Source organism: Oryctolagus cuniculus, chromosome 6, assembly GCF_964237555.1.
Source record: "Oryctolagus cuniculus chromosome 6, mOryCun1.1, whole genome shotgun sequence".
Classification (NCBI taxonomy): domain Eukaryota; kingdom Metazoa; phylum Chordata; class Mammalia; order Lagomorpha; family Leporidae; genus Oryctolagus; species Oryctolagus cuniculus.
In genome coordinates this window covers 27,896,742-27,910,840 of record NC_091437.1, presented here as the reverse complement: position 1 = coordinate 27,910,840, position 14,099 = coordinate 27,896,742, and the positions used below count along the sequence as shown (strand labels likewise).

General features: G+C 52.1%; 1 protein-coding gene across 1 annotated transcript in view; it reads left to right on the top strand.

Moving 5' to 3' along the window:
* PFDN1 (prefoldin subunit 1) overlaps positions 1-13,337 on the top strand; it is a 67,084-nt gene extending 53,747 nt beyond the window's left edge. Inside the window, exon 4 of the mRNA XM_002710251.5 lies at positions 12,493-13,337. Coding sequence (XP_002710297.1) covers positions 12,493-12,576 — 84 coding nt within the window. The 3' untranslated portion in view covers positions 12,577-13,337. The remainder of the gene's footprint in view (positions 1-12,492) is intronic.
* The last annotated feature ends 762 nt before the right edge of the window (positions 13,338-14,099 follow it).

The following is a 14,099-nucleotide window of genomic DNA, read 5'->3' as shown; positions in this document are numbered from 1 at the left end:
GACAGAAGCTTAACCTACTGCGCCACAGCGCTGGCCCCCATCCCAGTGCTCTTTGGGCCTAAAATACTGTAGGTGTTCAATAAATGTTGATTAGATGAATTAAGTGCCAGTTCTCAGTGCTAGGGGTGAAGCATTGATCAAGTCAGACAAGATCCATCTCAGGGAGCTTACACTGAGATACAGACAATAAACTGAGCAAGAAACACTGAAATGCTGCAAGTGGTATTTGGGGATTACTGAGTCCCTCCTTTAGTTGAGTATTTAGGGGATACTCATATACTCTGTGGAAAGGTACGATCTGAAGGAAGAGGAATGACTGCTTCAGGACTGTGGAGGAAGAACATTGCAGGTGGAGGTGCAAATAATGTTAATGTCTTAAGATAGGAAGAAGTTCATTGGGTTCATTGAAGCATGTGAGAAAAGGACAGAATGGTCATGAGGCCTTTTTTTTTTTTTTTCTTTTTTTTTTTTTTTGACAGGCAGAGTGGAGCGTGAGACAGACAGAGAGAAAGGTCTTCCTTTTGCCGTTGGTTCACCCTCCATTGGCTGGCACGGCCGGCGCGCTGTGGCTGGCACGCCACGGCTGGCGCGCCGCGCTGATCCGATGGCAGGAGCCAGGTACTTATCCTGGTCTCCCATGGGGTGCAGGGCCCAAGCACTTGGGCCATCCTCCACTGCCTTCCCGGGCCACAGCAGAGAGCTGGCCTGGAAGAGGGGCAACCGGGACAGAATCCAGCGCCCCGACTGGGACTAGAACCTGGTGTGCCGGCGCCGCAAGGCGGAGGATTAGCCTATTGAGCCACGGCGCTGGCTTGTTTCTGTATTTTTTAAATTGAGCAGTTGGATGAGTGCCATTCACTTAGATGGGGAAGACTGGGAGGGGTAGGGTCACTGTAAATAAATTGTATTTATTTTAAACATGTTAAGTGTGGGTTTGACACCTGAGAGGATATGTTTTGTAATGAGTTGGGTATGTCAATCTGGAATTAAGGGGAGGTGAGAGTTGGGGATGCATATTTAGAAATCATAATAATGTTTAAAGCTGTGAGATTAGATGAGAGTTGCTAAGAGATGGTGCAGATGGGGAGAAGTTCCAGGGAGCTCCCTGTTAAATGCCAGCCTTAGAAATTGAGCAAAGGAGGGGCAGTCAACAAGGGAGAACTTAGAAAGAATAGCCAGTGATGTAAGAGGAAAAGGGTGTGGTGTCATGAAGCTAGCAGAATAAAGTATTTCAAGAATTGCACTGTAGGCTGGTGTGGAGTTGCATGAAAAAGAAACAGAAGTAACCATTGCTTTGGCCAGCAGAGGTTCCTGGGCCTGAACCAGAGAGTTCTCTAGAACAGATGAAAGTTGATTGGAGAGTTCTGAGGAGCAAAAGGGAAGGAAGTGGAGACGCCTACGACCAGTAGACCAAGCAGGTTCTGCTAAGAAGAGGAGATGAGATATAGAGGGCAGTACCTACAGAGGACTGTGGGATCAAGAAAGTTTTGAAATGATTTGCCTCATCAAGAAGGATCTTGCAGAGAAGTCTTATGATTGCAAAGAAAGGATGACTGTGGCAGTGAAATTTTTGGAAAGGCATCTGGGGATGGAATCAGTGCCCAAGTAGGAGGGTTTTGGTTTGGTTCTCCTTGTACTAGGAGGAAGAGCCTATACACAAACAGGTCTGCTAGTACCTGTGGCAGTGGGCAGGGGCAGAGTTCTCATCAGACGGTGCTGGTTTTCTCAGGGAGCTGAGGGAGAAGGGAGAATAAGAGATCCGAGGAGGTGAGACCACATATCAGTTAGTTCTTTGGGGAGCAGTTGAATGAACGTATTAAGAACGTTACAGTTTCCAGCCTGTGGTGAGTGCCCATTTGAAGTGCAGGGCCCTGAATCTAAACTGAGACCAGTCAGCATGTTACATGCCTTTCTCCAGCAACATTCAGCTGCTCACTTAAAAGCATGGAGTAGGTAGATGGTTGGGTTTAACCTGGGCTGGCAGCTGAGGGAGAGGGGCTAGAGCACGGAGGGCCTTACCAGGAGAGTGAATGTAAGTGATGGAATGTGGAAGCCAAGCTGAGCGGGATGGGAAAACACTGTGGAAGTGTAGTGGAGACTGAAAAACTTGGTGTTGAGTGATGAGGTTGAAGATAGGTTGGAAGCGAAAGGATCATACAGAAGCAACCTGCAAGAGTATGTGACATAGTGGTGGGGAAATGGACATTTCAGAGGAAGCGATTAAGTGCAGTTTCTGATGTGAGTGAGGCCTCCCGTGTGGCTGTGGGCTGTGTGACTGATGTGGGCTGAAGCCGAAAGTTGCAGGGGATGTGTGGTATTGGATGGCTCGTCCTCAAGTCATCTTGAATGGTACAGCAGTGATGGAGAGGGAAGAGGGGAGCCATTGAGAGCAGAGTGGAGGGACTCAGGGTGGGGTCCATGCGTAGCAGTGAGGAGTGGGGAGTTAGATGGGAAGTATCCTGTTGAGAACTTCAGGGACCACTGATTGTGCAGGAGAAAGGAGCAGAAATGGTGTGGGGGTGAGCTAAATGAATGGTAACTTCGCTTTTATTAGGCAGCTGTCATCGAAAGTCAGAAATCTCAAATTTAGCCTGCTGGCCAGATCCAGCCTACTGTCTGTTTTTGAAACACAGGCATTCCCATTCATTTGTACTTCACCCATTTGTGTATACGTTGTCTAGGCTGCTGTGTGCAGTAGTGAGGTTAAGTAACTGTACCAGGGATGACCCCACAAACCCTAAAATATTTATTAGTTGACTCCTTCTAGAAAAAAAATTGCAGACTTCTGATTTAGAAGAGTCTGTCTCCATATTCAACCTGCATCAAAGAATCACCTGCAGGATGTAAAAACAAATGACTGGACTCCACCCTCTGTGTTTCTGGTTCACTGGGTCTGGGGGCTCTAGAATCTACATTTCTAGCAAGTTCTCAGGAGATTTGGATGCTGCTGGCATAGGAATCAAACTTTAAGAGATGCTGTTTTAGATATTTAAGGTAGCGATTAAATTCCTTATCTGGGGCCAGCACTGTGACACACTAGGTTAATCCTCTGCCTACAGCGCCGGCATCTCATATGGGCACCTTTCTGATCCTGGTTGCTCCTCTTCTGGTCCAGCTCTCTGCTGTGACGTGGGAGGGCAATGGAGGATGGCCCGGGTCACCCGCATGGGAGACTGGAAGGAGGCACCTGGCTCCTGGCTTCGGATTGGTGCGGCTCTGGCTGTTATGGCCACTTGGGGAGTGAACCAATGAAGGGAAGACCTTTCACCCTCTCACTCTCACTGTCTGTAGCTCTGCCTGTCAAATAAATAAATAAAATCTTTTTTTTTTTTTTTTTTTGACAGGCAGAGTGGACAGTGAGAGAGAGAGACAGAGAGAAAGGTCTTCCTTTGCCGTTGGTTCACCCTCCAATGGCCGCCGCGGCTGGCGTGCTGCGGCTGGCGCACCGCGCTGATCCGATGGCAGGAGCCAGGAGCCAGGTGCTTTTCCTGGTCTCCCATGGGGTGCAGGGCCCAAGCGCCTGGGCCATCCTCCACTGCACTCCCGGGCCACAGCAGAGAGCTGGCCTGGAAGAGGGGCAACCGGGACAGCATCCGGCGCCCCGACCGGGACTAGAACCCGGTGTGCCGGCGCCGCTAGGCGGAGGATTAGCCTAGTGAGCTGCGGCGCCGGCCCAATAAATAAAATCTTTAAAAAATAAAAAGTTCTTTCTCCCCCTTAATCTTGCATGAATCACATGTCCAAACCTCTTGTAACTGCCCATCACTAGACAGGATTTCCTGGCTTGTCATTGTCCCCTTTACTAAGCGTAAGGCCTGCATATGGCGGCGATTTGTCTGGCTGAAGGGAGGTCAGCACCATGTGCATCTGGGTACAAGCCCTTCCTAACTCTGCTTAGCTGTGAGCTTTCTGTCTCCTTTGTCATCCCAGCTTGGCTGACAGTCCATGCCTGTGTGTCTCACATGGCGAGTCTTAGTGTGAAGCTGATGTGTTTGGGGGGCCACGTGTGTAGAGCACTGAACCTCCGGCAGTCTGAGGAAATCACAATTTCCCTGCAGTGTATCTGCTCTCAGGGCCTCTGTAGAGGTTGCTCTTGGCAGCTTGAGTTGGTTGGTAGCAGTACATGATTGTGGGCGCGGATTGGGGGTCTGACCCATGTGGGAGCAGTGTCTGGGTCTTGGCAGGTGGACAGAAGCCTGAGAGAAAAACAAGGTCAGTGCTTAGCTGACAAGGTCTTTTGTCCTTGGTGTTCCACAGCAAGACCTTTAAAGAACATTTCAAAAAGAGTTTCTAGATGATGCAAGGACGGTAACCCACTCTGAGATCTCCTCCTCTTCTCCTGACTCATGTCTAGGATTGCTTTCTCTGACTTTGACCTTGCCTCCCAATGGTGTGGTTCGCCAGTTGCCATGCAGACTCCTTATAGCCTCAGTGGTGATGTGGATCCGTCCTTGGATTACCAGTCCCCGGTCTCTTAGCTTCGGTCCCTGGTCAGGTTTCGTCTGCCTGTCCCGCCTCTGGTGAGCGCCCCTCATCCATTCAGACCATGCGAGTCCTTTACCCCTCACCCCCAGCCCTTCACTGCTCCTCTCTCTGCCTCTTTCCCCTTTCTGGCATCTCTGTTTCCTCTCATTGCCTTTCTTTTTTCCTCTTCCTCTGTGTTTTCCGTCTCCTTCCATGTTTTGCCCCTATATGCCAGCATGACCTCCTTAGGCTTCAGGGAATTCTTGGCCTCTTGCTAAACTTCCCCATCATGGCCAACTGTCACCTTGATGATTTTTTAAATTAATTAATTTTTCAGGATTTATTTCTTTATTTGAAAGGCAGAGTAGCAGATAAAAAGAGAGGAAGAGACAAAGACAGAAATCTTTTTCTTTGTTGTTGTTGACAGGCAGAGTGGACAGTGAGAGAGAGAGAAAGGTCTTCCTCTTCCGTTGGTTCACCCCCCCAAGGCCACTCCGGCCGGCACACTGCAGCCAGCACACTGCGGCAATCCGAAGCCAGGAGCCAGGTGCCTCTCCTGGTCTCCCATGCGGGTGCAGGGCCCAAGGATTTGGGCCATCCTCCACTGCACTCCCGGGCCACAGCAGAGAGCTGGACCGGAAGAGGAGCAACTGGGACCGGGTGCCGGAGCCCCAGGTGGAGGATTAGCCTAGTGAGCCGCGGTGCCGGCCAGAGACAGAAATCTTAATCTGCTGGTTCATTCCCCAAATGGCCACAGTGGCCCGGGCTAGGCCAGGCAGAAGCTGGCAACCTGGAACTCTGGGTCTCGCACATGGCTGCATGGGCCCAAGCACTTTAGCTGTCCTCCACTGCTTGCCAAGGCACAATGGGGGGAGCTGGATCAGAAGCAGAGTAGCCCAGACTGAAACCTGCGCTCATACAGGATGCCAGCCTCTCAGGCTGCAGCTTTACATGCTGCGTCACTACGTCCACCCCCTACCCTGCCATTTTATAGTTTTGTAGTTTGAGAGAACATGAGAATCAGTGAGGCTCTTGAGGTTTTTTATTTGGGAGTCATGGAAGAGACCGAAGTTGGCCATAGCCTTGAAGTTGACAGTGGTCTGGAGATGCTGGACACCATGGCTTCATCAGAAGAGAACAAGTAGGTGACCAGGGTAGGTCAACTCCACATCAGAAACAGGGACCCAGAGCAGAGGGTCTGTCAGGACACAGGTGTCACAGAGCATCACGGACGGGAGGGAACCTGAGATGTCCTTGTCTTGCCCAGGGGGCTGCTGTCACTCACCATGTCGCCCCTCACTCAGCCTTTCTAGATGAGTTCCTTTGAAGATAGAGGTCTGTGGCTCGGGAGACATCAAGGGCAGTGGGGACAGGCCACGTTGGTGTTGTCCAGATTCTCGTTTAACAAATGGGCAAAGTTGGCCGGCGCCACGGCTCAATGGGCTAATCCTCCACCTGCGGCACCAGCACCCCAGGTTCTAGTCCCGGTCAGGGTGCCGGATTCTGTCCTGGTTGCTCCTCTTCCAGTCCAGCTCTCTGCTGTGGCTCGGGAGAGCAGTAGAGGATGGCCCAAGTGCTTGGGCCCTGCACCCCATGGGAGACCGGGAGAAGCTCCTGGCTTCGGATCAGCGCAGTGCGCTGGCCGGAGCGGCCATTGGGGGGTGAACCAACGGAAGAGGAAGACCTCTCTCTCTCCCTCCCCCTCCCTCCCCCTCCCTCCCTCTCCCTCCCTCTCCCTCCCTCTCCCTCCCCCTCCCTCCCTCTCCCTCCCCTCCCTCCCCTCCCTCCCCCTCCCTCCCTCCTCCCTCCCTCTCCCTCCCTCTCCCCCTCCCTCCCCTCCCTCACCCTCCCCTCCCCCTCCCTCCCCCTCCCTCTCTCTCCCTCTCTCTCCCCACTCTGCCTGTCAACAAAATAAAACAAAAAAACAATGGGCAAAGTAGAGGGTCACAGAGGAGAGGCATCTTCTACAGCCCTAGGCCTGACAAAAAGGAAGTAACCACTCCTGAGAAAAGAAAAACACTGTAGTGGCTTTGTCCCAGGATGAATTACCTCTGGAGTCTATTTCAGAGGCCACATCGTGGCAGAAAAGTTCTGGGGACTTGAGCCTCTGCTTTGTGAGAGGAAAGGGAAACATTGGCCCTTCAGTCTGACTCCCAGAGAAGAGAGCCTCAGCTGTAGCACAGACGCCAGCCATGTCGTTTCCCTGGCCACAGGGGGACCCACAGGAAATCCCAGAGTGTCTCATCAAGACGGGACCCCACCAGAATGTTGCTGTGCCCAGGGCTTTGCGGTCTGCTGCCCCTGGAGAATTTCCTAGGGAAAGGCTTCCAAGGGAAATTGCTCAGCAAGGCCAGAGAGGCTGCAGGACCTTCCCAGGACTGTTGGAGGAAGGTGTGGGTTCCGGATGCACACCCCCACCCACCCCCGCCCCGAGGGAGCTGGTTCTCAAGGATTCAGAGCCCAGCACATGGGAAGTGAGGGTGGTTGCTCTTCCTTCCTCCCTCCTTCCCTCCCTCCCTCCCTCCCTCCCTCCCTCCCTCCCTTCCTTCCTTCCTTCCTTCCTTCCTTCCTTCCTTCTTCTGTTCCTCCGTTCCTTTTCGTTTCTTTTCTTTCTTCTTTCGCAGAGAGAGAGAGATCTTCCATCCACTGGTTCACTCCCCAAATGGCCACAGCGGCTGGAGCTGCACCAGTATGGAGCCAGGAGCTTCTTCTGGGTCTCCCATGTGGGTACAGGGGCCCAAGGACTTGGACTGTCTTCCACTGCTTTCCCAGGCTATAGCAGAGAGCTGGATCGGAAGTGGAGCAGCCGGGACTCGAACTGGCACTCATGTGGGATGCTGGCACTGCAGGCGAGGACTTCACCGGCTACACCACAGTGCTGGCCCTGGGTGGTTGGTTTTTCAAGTTGACCTGCTGCGGCTTTGATGCCGCTGCCAGTGAGGTTTGAGTTTTAATGTATACCTGTCCAGGGGCGGAGGTCGGAGGGCACTGCCAGAGCCTGAAAGCACCTTGATGGACAGTGATCAGTTTCTGCCTTTGCTTCCTCGGTGGGTGGTCCTCATTTATTCACCTTGGGGGAGGGGGCTGAGGCCTCATTTCCCGTAGTGAACACTCTTGATTCATCCCAGCTTGGTGAACTCCTGTCAGGCATCAGCTGCTCTTTTTGACTCCAGGAGTCTGTCAAGGAACAGGACCAAGTCCTGGCCTCGTTGGCCTTTCTGCCTCCTGAGGAAAGCCAGTCAGGCAGTTACTGCTTCAGGTGGTGCTACATGCCGTGGAGGACAACCAGGGCAGCGGCGGCGGGGGGAGGGGAGGGATGGTGGTGGAGGGGGAATATGTGGCCAAGGAGGCCTCCCAGATCCAGTGACGCTTGACAGAGGCCTGCAGGAGTGAGAGAGCAGATACTACAGGCACTGGTGGGGAGAGAGCAGTGGAGAACAGAGGCCAGGCAGGCGCGAACCTCGTGGACTGGAAGAACACATGGAGCTGGTGTGGCTGGAACTGGAGGAGTAAGACAGGGCAGGTGGTTGGGGGCTGCTGAAGGCAAGACCATCCCCGGCTTTCTGACAGTTGAAAAGTAACCACAGTCAAACTTTGAATTTCCTGTGTTGAAATACTGACTTCTAAGGTCCGATCTGGCTCTTTTCATTGGCTTGGGAAAGCAGTGGAAGATGGCCCAAGTGCATGGGCCCCTGCACCCAGGTGGGAGACCCGGAAGAAGCTTGTGGTTCCTTGCTTCAGATCAGCCCAATGCCAGCCACTGCGGTCATTTGGGGAGTGAACCAATGGAAGGAAGACCTCTTTCTCTGTCTCTTATTCTCTCTCTAGCTCTACCTCTCAAATAAATCAATCAATCTTAAAAAAAAAAAAAAAGAGTTGGGCCTTTTGGGTGGTGATCAGGTTAGGAGGGTGGGGTGGCGCTCTCATGAGTGGGATGAGTGTTCTTTTTGTGAGTCCTGAGGGAGCTCATTTGTCCCTCTGCCACCCACGAACCAGAAAGTGAGGCCTCGCTGGACTTGGAGTTTGCATGGCCTCCCGGCCTGCAGAAGCCTGCAAAACTCAGAAATGAATTTCTATTGATCGAAAGCTACCCAGGTGGACCTGCTGTTACAGCAGCCCACACAGACCAAGATAAAAGGCTTTGCCTTGGACTCTGAACAAGGGCTGTGTTTGTTTAAAGATGATCGAGCCCTGTGTGAAGAAGAAATGAGACCTCATGTAAGGCTGTTGCTTAAGGTCAGATTCTGGATAAATTTTTGAGATAATGCTAACAGGTTTTGTTGCTGCTGGATGTTGAGTGTGAGTGGGTAAATGGAGTTGCCACCTGCAGAAATGCGGAAGGTTGGATCCACAGAGTTTCTGGCTTGCTTATTAATTTGAGGAATAGCTATGAAGGTTCAAGGAAGAGAAAGTTAGACTTAATCATTGTTCTTTAATTTTCCTTGTCCTCTGACAGCCCCATTTGTATGTAGGTCGTTTCTACCACAATCATGTTGGGGATACGGATGACCCCAGTATGTAAACTTCTAGGGACATTCCCCCAGGCCTCTGCAATTCACTGGGGTCAGAGCCATGGCAGGATAAGGCATCTGATGACCAGAAGTCTTGGAATGGACTGTGTCTCCGTGGACTCCCCTCATTGTAGGTGCTGTGTTGGTTTCCTGGCCACACAGCGAACAACCAATTAGCAGTGGCTTCAAACAACAGAAATGTATTCTTTTAAGTTCTTGGAGGCTGCAGCTGCAGAATCCAGGTACTCCAGTGCTCTGTTCCCTCTGCATGTTTCCTTGCCTCTTGCTTCTGGTGGCTGCCAGCAGTCCTGGGCATTCCTGCCTTGTAAATGCAACACTCTGGTCTCTGCCTCCATCAAAATGTGGTGTCCCCCCCTCCCCGTGTGTGCGTGTGTGTCTTCACATGGCCTTCTCATCGTGCACTTGGGGCCCACCCAGGTGGTAATCTCATCTTCATTTATCTATGTCTGTGAAGACCTTTTTCCCAAATAAGTTCACAGTCACAGGGAGCTGGGAGGAATTGGAACATCAGCTTCTCTCTGTCAGGTACAGTGCAGTCTGCAGCAGGTGCCTCAGTCTGGGGTCGATTAGGGCTGAGAGGTGCTTGGGGATAAGACAGAAGCTATGGAAGTCCAGTTAGAAAATGAGTCCCACCATACTAGGAATTCCCATCTGTTATATTTTTTAGACATGTCTGTTTATTAAATTGAAGATTTAAAGGTATTATTTATAGTTTTTATAATATTTTGAAGACCTCAGAATATGCAGTGATGAAATTCATGAAAGTACAAGATAGAAGGAACCGGTATTATGGAATAGCTAACTTTTTTTGGGGAAATATTTATTTATTTATTTATTTGGAAGAGTTAGGGGCGGGATCTTCCATCCACTGGTTTACTCCCCAGATGGCTGCTACAACCAGGGCTGAAGCTGGGAACCAGGAGCTGCTTCCAGGCTCCCATGTGGGTGGCAGGGGCCCAAACACCTAGGCCATCTTCTGCCATGTTTCCCAAGCCATCAACAGGGAGCTGAATTGGAAATAGAGCAGCCAGGACTCGAACTGGCACCCATATGGGATGCTGACGTTGCATGTGGCAGCTTTATCTGCTATGCCACAACACTGGCACCTCTTAAAGCTGAGACTACAACCCGGATTTGGCCAGAGGCCTGGGCAGCAGGGCAGAAGTGCTCTTGCTGATGTTTGGGGTTGCCGGTCTGGCTAGTGTGGCAGCAAGTTGACTGAATCCGGGCGTGGCAGGACTGGGTCCTGAGCACTGGCTATTGCTGGGGAGAACACTGCATACTCCACTGGCCTTGTCCTTAGCTTCCTGTGGGGCTGGAGCCAAGAGGTGCCCAGGTGGTGCACAGCTCTCACTATCTACCTAGCACTTGTGCATTCCTCAGTGGTGTGTCAGGAGTCACTCGTATTTGCCTCTTTTTAACTTGCCACAAGTCAAGTCTAAGGGTTGTTTATCAAAGGAAGCGTAAGTTCCCACTTTGATAGCACAATGATAGGACTATATGAGCCTTAGCAATGTATTTAAAATTGCTTAGCAACAATCTGCATTTGTGGCTGTCATATTGTTGTCATGGTCACTATGAACTTTTATGGAGTTCCTGTGTGTCGTAAGGATTGTGTGTGAGTTGGACAGATGGGAGATGAGAGAGGCAGGGCTTTTTCCACCTTAGGGAATATTTGAACTTGGAGAGGTCAGTCAGGAGTCAGAGGTTCACACAGGAGCAGATTTGTGCATGCCATATTTGGCTCCTGTAGGAAAAAGCTGTTTTTTTTTAAAAAACTCTTCACTTACTTGAAAAGCAGAGTGAATGGGCTATGCAGGTTGCGGAGTGGAGAGATGAATCCAGGTCTTCCTTGCGCTGGCTCACCCCCCCAAATAGCAACATTCAGGGCTGGGTAAGGCTGAAGTCAGTAGCCTGGAATTCCATCTGGGTCTCCCACTCGGGTGCAGGGACCCAAGCACTTGGGCTGTTTGCTGCTGCTTGCCCAGGTGCATTGGCAGGCAACTGGATTGGAAGTGGAGCAACTGGGACTCAAACTGACACTCCAACATGGAATGGCACCGTTGCAAGTGGCATATTTTTTTGTTTTTAAAGATTTGTTTATTTGAGAAGTAGAGTTACCGAGAGACAGAGAGAGAAAGGTCTTCCACCTGCTGGTTCATTCCCCAAATGGCCGCAATGTTTGAGCTGAGCTGATCTGGAGCCAGGAGCTTCTTCCGGGTCTCCCCACCGGGTGCAGGAGCCCAAGTACATGGGCCATCTGCTGCTGCTTTCTCAGACCATTAGCAGAGAGCTGGATTGGAAGAGGAGCAGCTGGGACATGAACTGGCACCCACGTGGGATGCTGGTGCCACAGGTGGAGGTTTAACCTACTACACCACAGTGCTGGCCCCGCAAGTGGCATCTTAACACACTGTGCCACAGCCCCAGCCCCAGCCCCAGCCCCAGCCCGAAGCTTTGAGAGTAGGAGGAGGGAGAGGAATATGTAATGGGATTCCAGAGTTTAAGGGGAAGCCGCAGAAATAGGTGGTTGGGGATCACTTGCCAGGTAGGGTGGTCAGAGCAGACTGTGCTGTTGGGATGGCTCGCCCAACCCCTGCCTCAGCTGTTCCCTGGCACCCCTGGGTCATGTGGGCACTTGAGTGCAGGAGGTGGGAGCAAGAAGTACACTGGGGGCACCTGGGGTGCTTGGGCCCTGCTCCATATTTCTGGCTGCATTGTGTGTACCTGGGAGGGGAAAGTTTATTCTCGAGTAGTTTTCCTCCAAAGGGAGCTTCGTGGCTGACAGCCACAGCTCTCCTCAGGGCAGGGCCAGCGGTGAGGCCACTGTCCTTGTGGGGTGAGCACAGGGCAGATCATGGGCACACAGCATTTCCTTTGACTCATCTGAATCGTGGGCCAGATGTGGCTCCTGAAAGTAGTCAACGTTCTTTGTCTACATTGAGATTTTTAATTTAGGACCCAGATGGGGTAAAAGGAAAACCTCCAGAAGGTCTGTTTTACTCCGTGTGTCACTGTCCTGGATTCCTGGCAGGGAGCAGTTTCATTAGAAAACCAGGTTTGCTCCTGACTCATCTGCCTGTGTGAGACGCGGGATACACTGTCACGGCACTGGGCGGCAGAGTGCGCGGTCTTTGCTGCGGGCGCCTGGCCCAGTCCATGGAAAACCTTGAGAGGAGACAGCGCGTTACAGGGTAGGAGCTTTGTCCTGGAATTTCCTGGCCTTTGTCTGGTGTAACTTCGTGTCCCGAGATGCCTGTTTTTAGAGTCTGCTTCCTTTTGGGGGCACGAAGCCTGTCTTGCAGAGCTCTTCGACTTCCCGTACCAGGCCGTCTCACCCTGCCTGGGGATTGGCGGTGGGGACCTGGCTCCCAGTAGAGCGTGCTCCTGGAAGTCACGGATCACAAAGGAGAAGCCAAACCATTGGACATAAAAGCTGCATCTGCCAGTCAGGCTCATTCACCCGGTCCTAACCCTTGTTGCTTTCTCTTTGCAGCAGAAAAAGTCCTACCTGGAGCGGAGCGTTAAGGAAGCAGAGGACAACATCCGGGAGATGCTGATGGCACGAAGGGCACAGTAGGACCCTCTGAGGGATGCTCCTCCTCCTGACCCTCCCATTCCTGGCAAGGGCTGAGGGGCCCGAGCAGGGAGCAGCCCCCTCTCTGCTCTGACGGACATTTTATCTGCATGGCCTAGCACCCCCACATCTTCTGCATCAGTCTGCACCCCCTTCAGGGTCCTCCCTGTGTCCTTTGTTTATCCTGGCTCTGCCACTCCTGCCCAGGCCCCTCCTCTCTCCTGAGTCCTGAATTCCTGGGAGAGAGAAGAGTGGGCCCACCGCTAAGCACATGGGTCAGCCAATCAAAGGCATCTGTCCCACTCCACTCAGCCTGGGAACAGAGGAGAGGCGGTGGCGGTCTCTGCCTCAGCTGCCTTTCCCTCCACATTGAAGCCTTTTCCTCCTTGGGGAGTGGGTCCCGCCCTCCCCGCTTCCCCTCCTGGACCTGACATACACACACACCCCCTGCACTGGTTCCTCCAGGGCAGCCTGCCTGGAGAGTCCTGTCCTGCTTCCTCCCACACGTGGTAACAAAGCTCCCAGCAAGCAGCAGCTTCCAGGCTGTGCTGTTGGACAATGTCTTAGGGTGGACACGAAATCCTCCAGGCTCACGGGCGGCCGCGGTGTGCTGGAGCTGGCTTGTCCCGGCTCGGGAGAGCCAGTGATTCGATTTTCAGGAATTTTGTTGCAAGCCAGTTGTGAAACAGAACCGTTACTAAAAATTAAACTCTGTGAATTTTCAAAGTATATCAAAAGCAAAGATAATAAACATTTGCAACTCACCCCTTCCTGCTTTCCTACATCTGACCATTGTTCTGCTCCTGGGTTCAGGGTCTGCTGCGCCCTGGAGGCGGAACGTTGGAGCTTCTGTGTGTGCTTCTGTGTGTCTCAACACAGCGGGAGCATTTGCAACGCAGAACTAACAGATGCCCCAGAAGGACATTTTTTTGAGTCTCCCAAGAGAATGCCATTTTATCAGCTGCCACTCAGTGCTTTGGAAGAGAACAGGGAGCTGTCACCAGCCAGCTGAGGAAGGCCATCTGATGCACTGCTGCGGCAGCCTGGCGCCACCCTGTGGCCAAAGATATGAATGGCTGACAGTTTGAGAGAGCAGGAAAGCCTTGCCATGGCTGTGTGAGAGCGGGTCTGGGGCACCCCAGTTACTACAGGGTAAAAATGGGTACACACTGCACTGGTGAACGCTCATGCCCTGAGCTCCTCTCTGAGGAGGGCCGGGGAATGTGACCCGACTGGAGGATACCCTGCTTCCCAGGGGCAGCGGCTCGGGGCTGGGGAGCCACCCCCACACCGTCCCAGCCCAGCGAGCAGTGGGGTTCTAAGTGGATGCTGCACAGACCCAGGGGTCTTAGATTTTCTGGAATCATTTAGACAGCCGAGGTTTCAGCAGGTTTATTGAAACATACAGGTGTTAGCAGAGAAATCATTCAGTGGTATGTCTTGTCTTGCCACTACCTTGAATGTATATAATTTAAAAATTATAAATATATATTTCATAACTAAGCCTTTGGCCAAAAAAATGGATC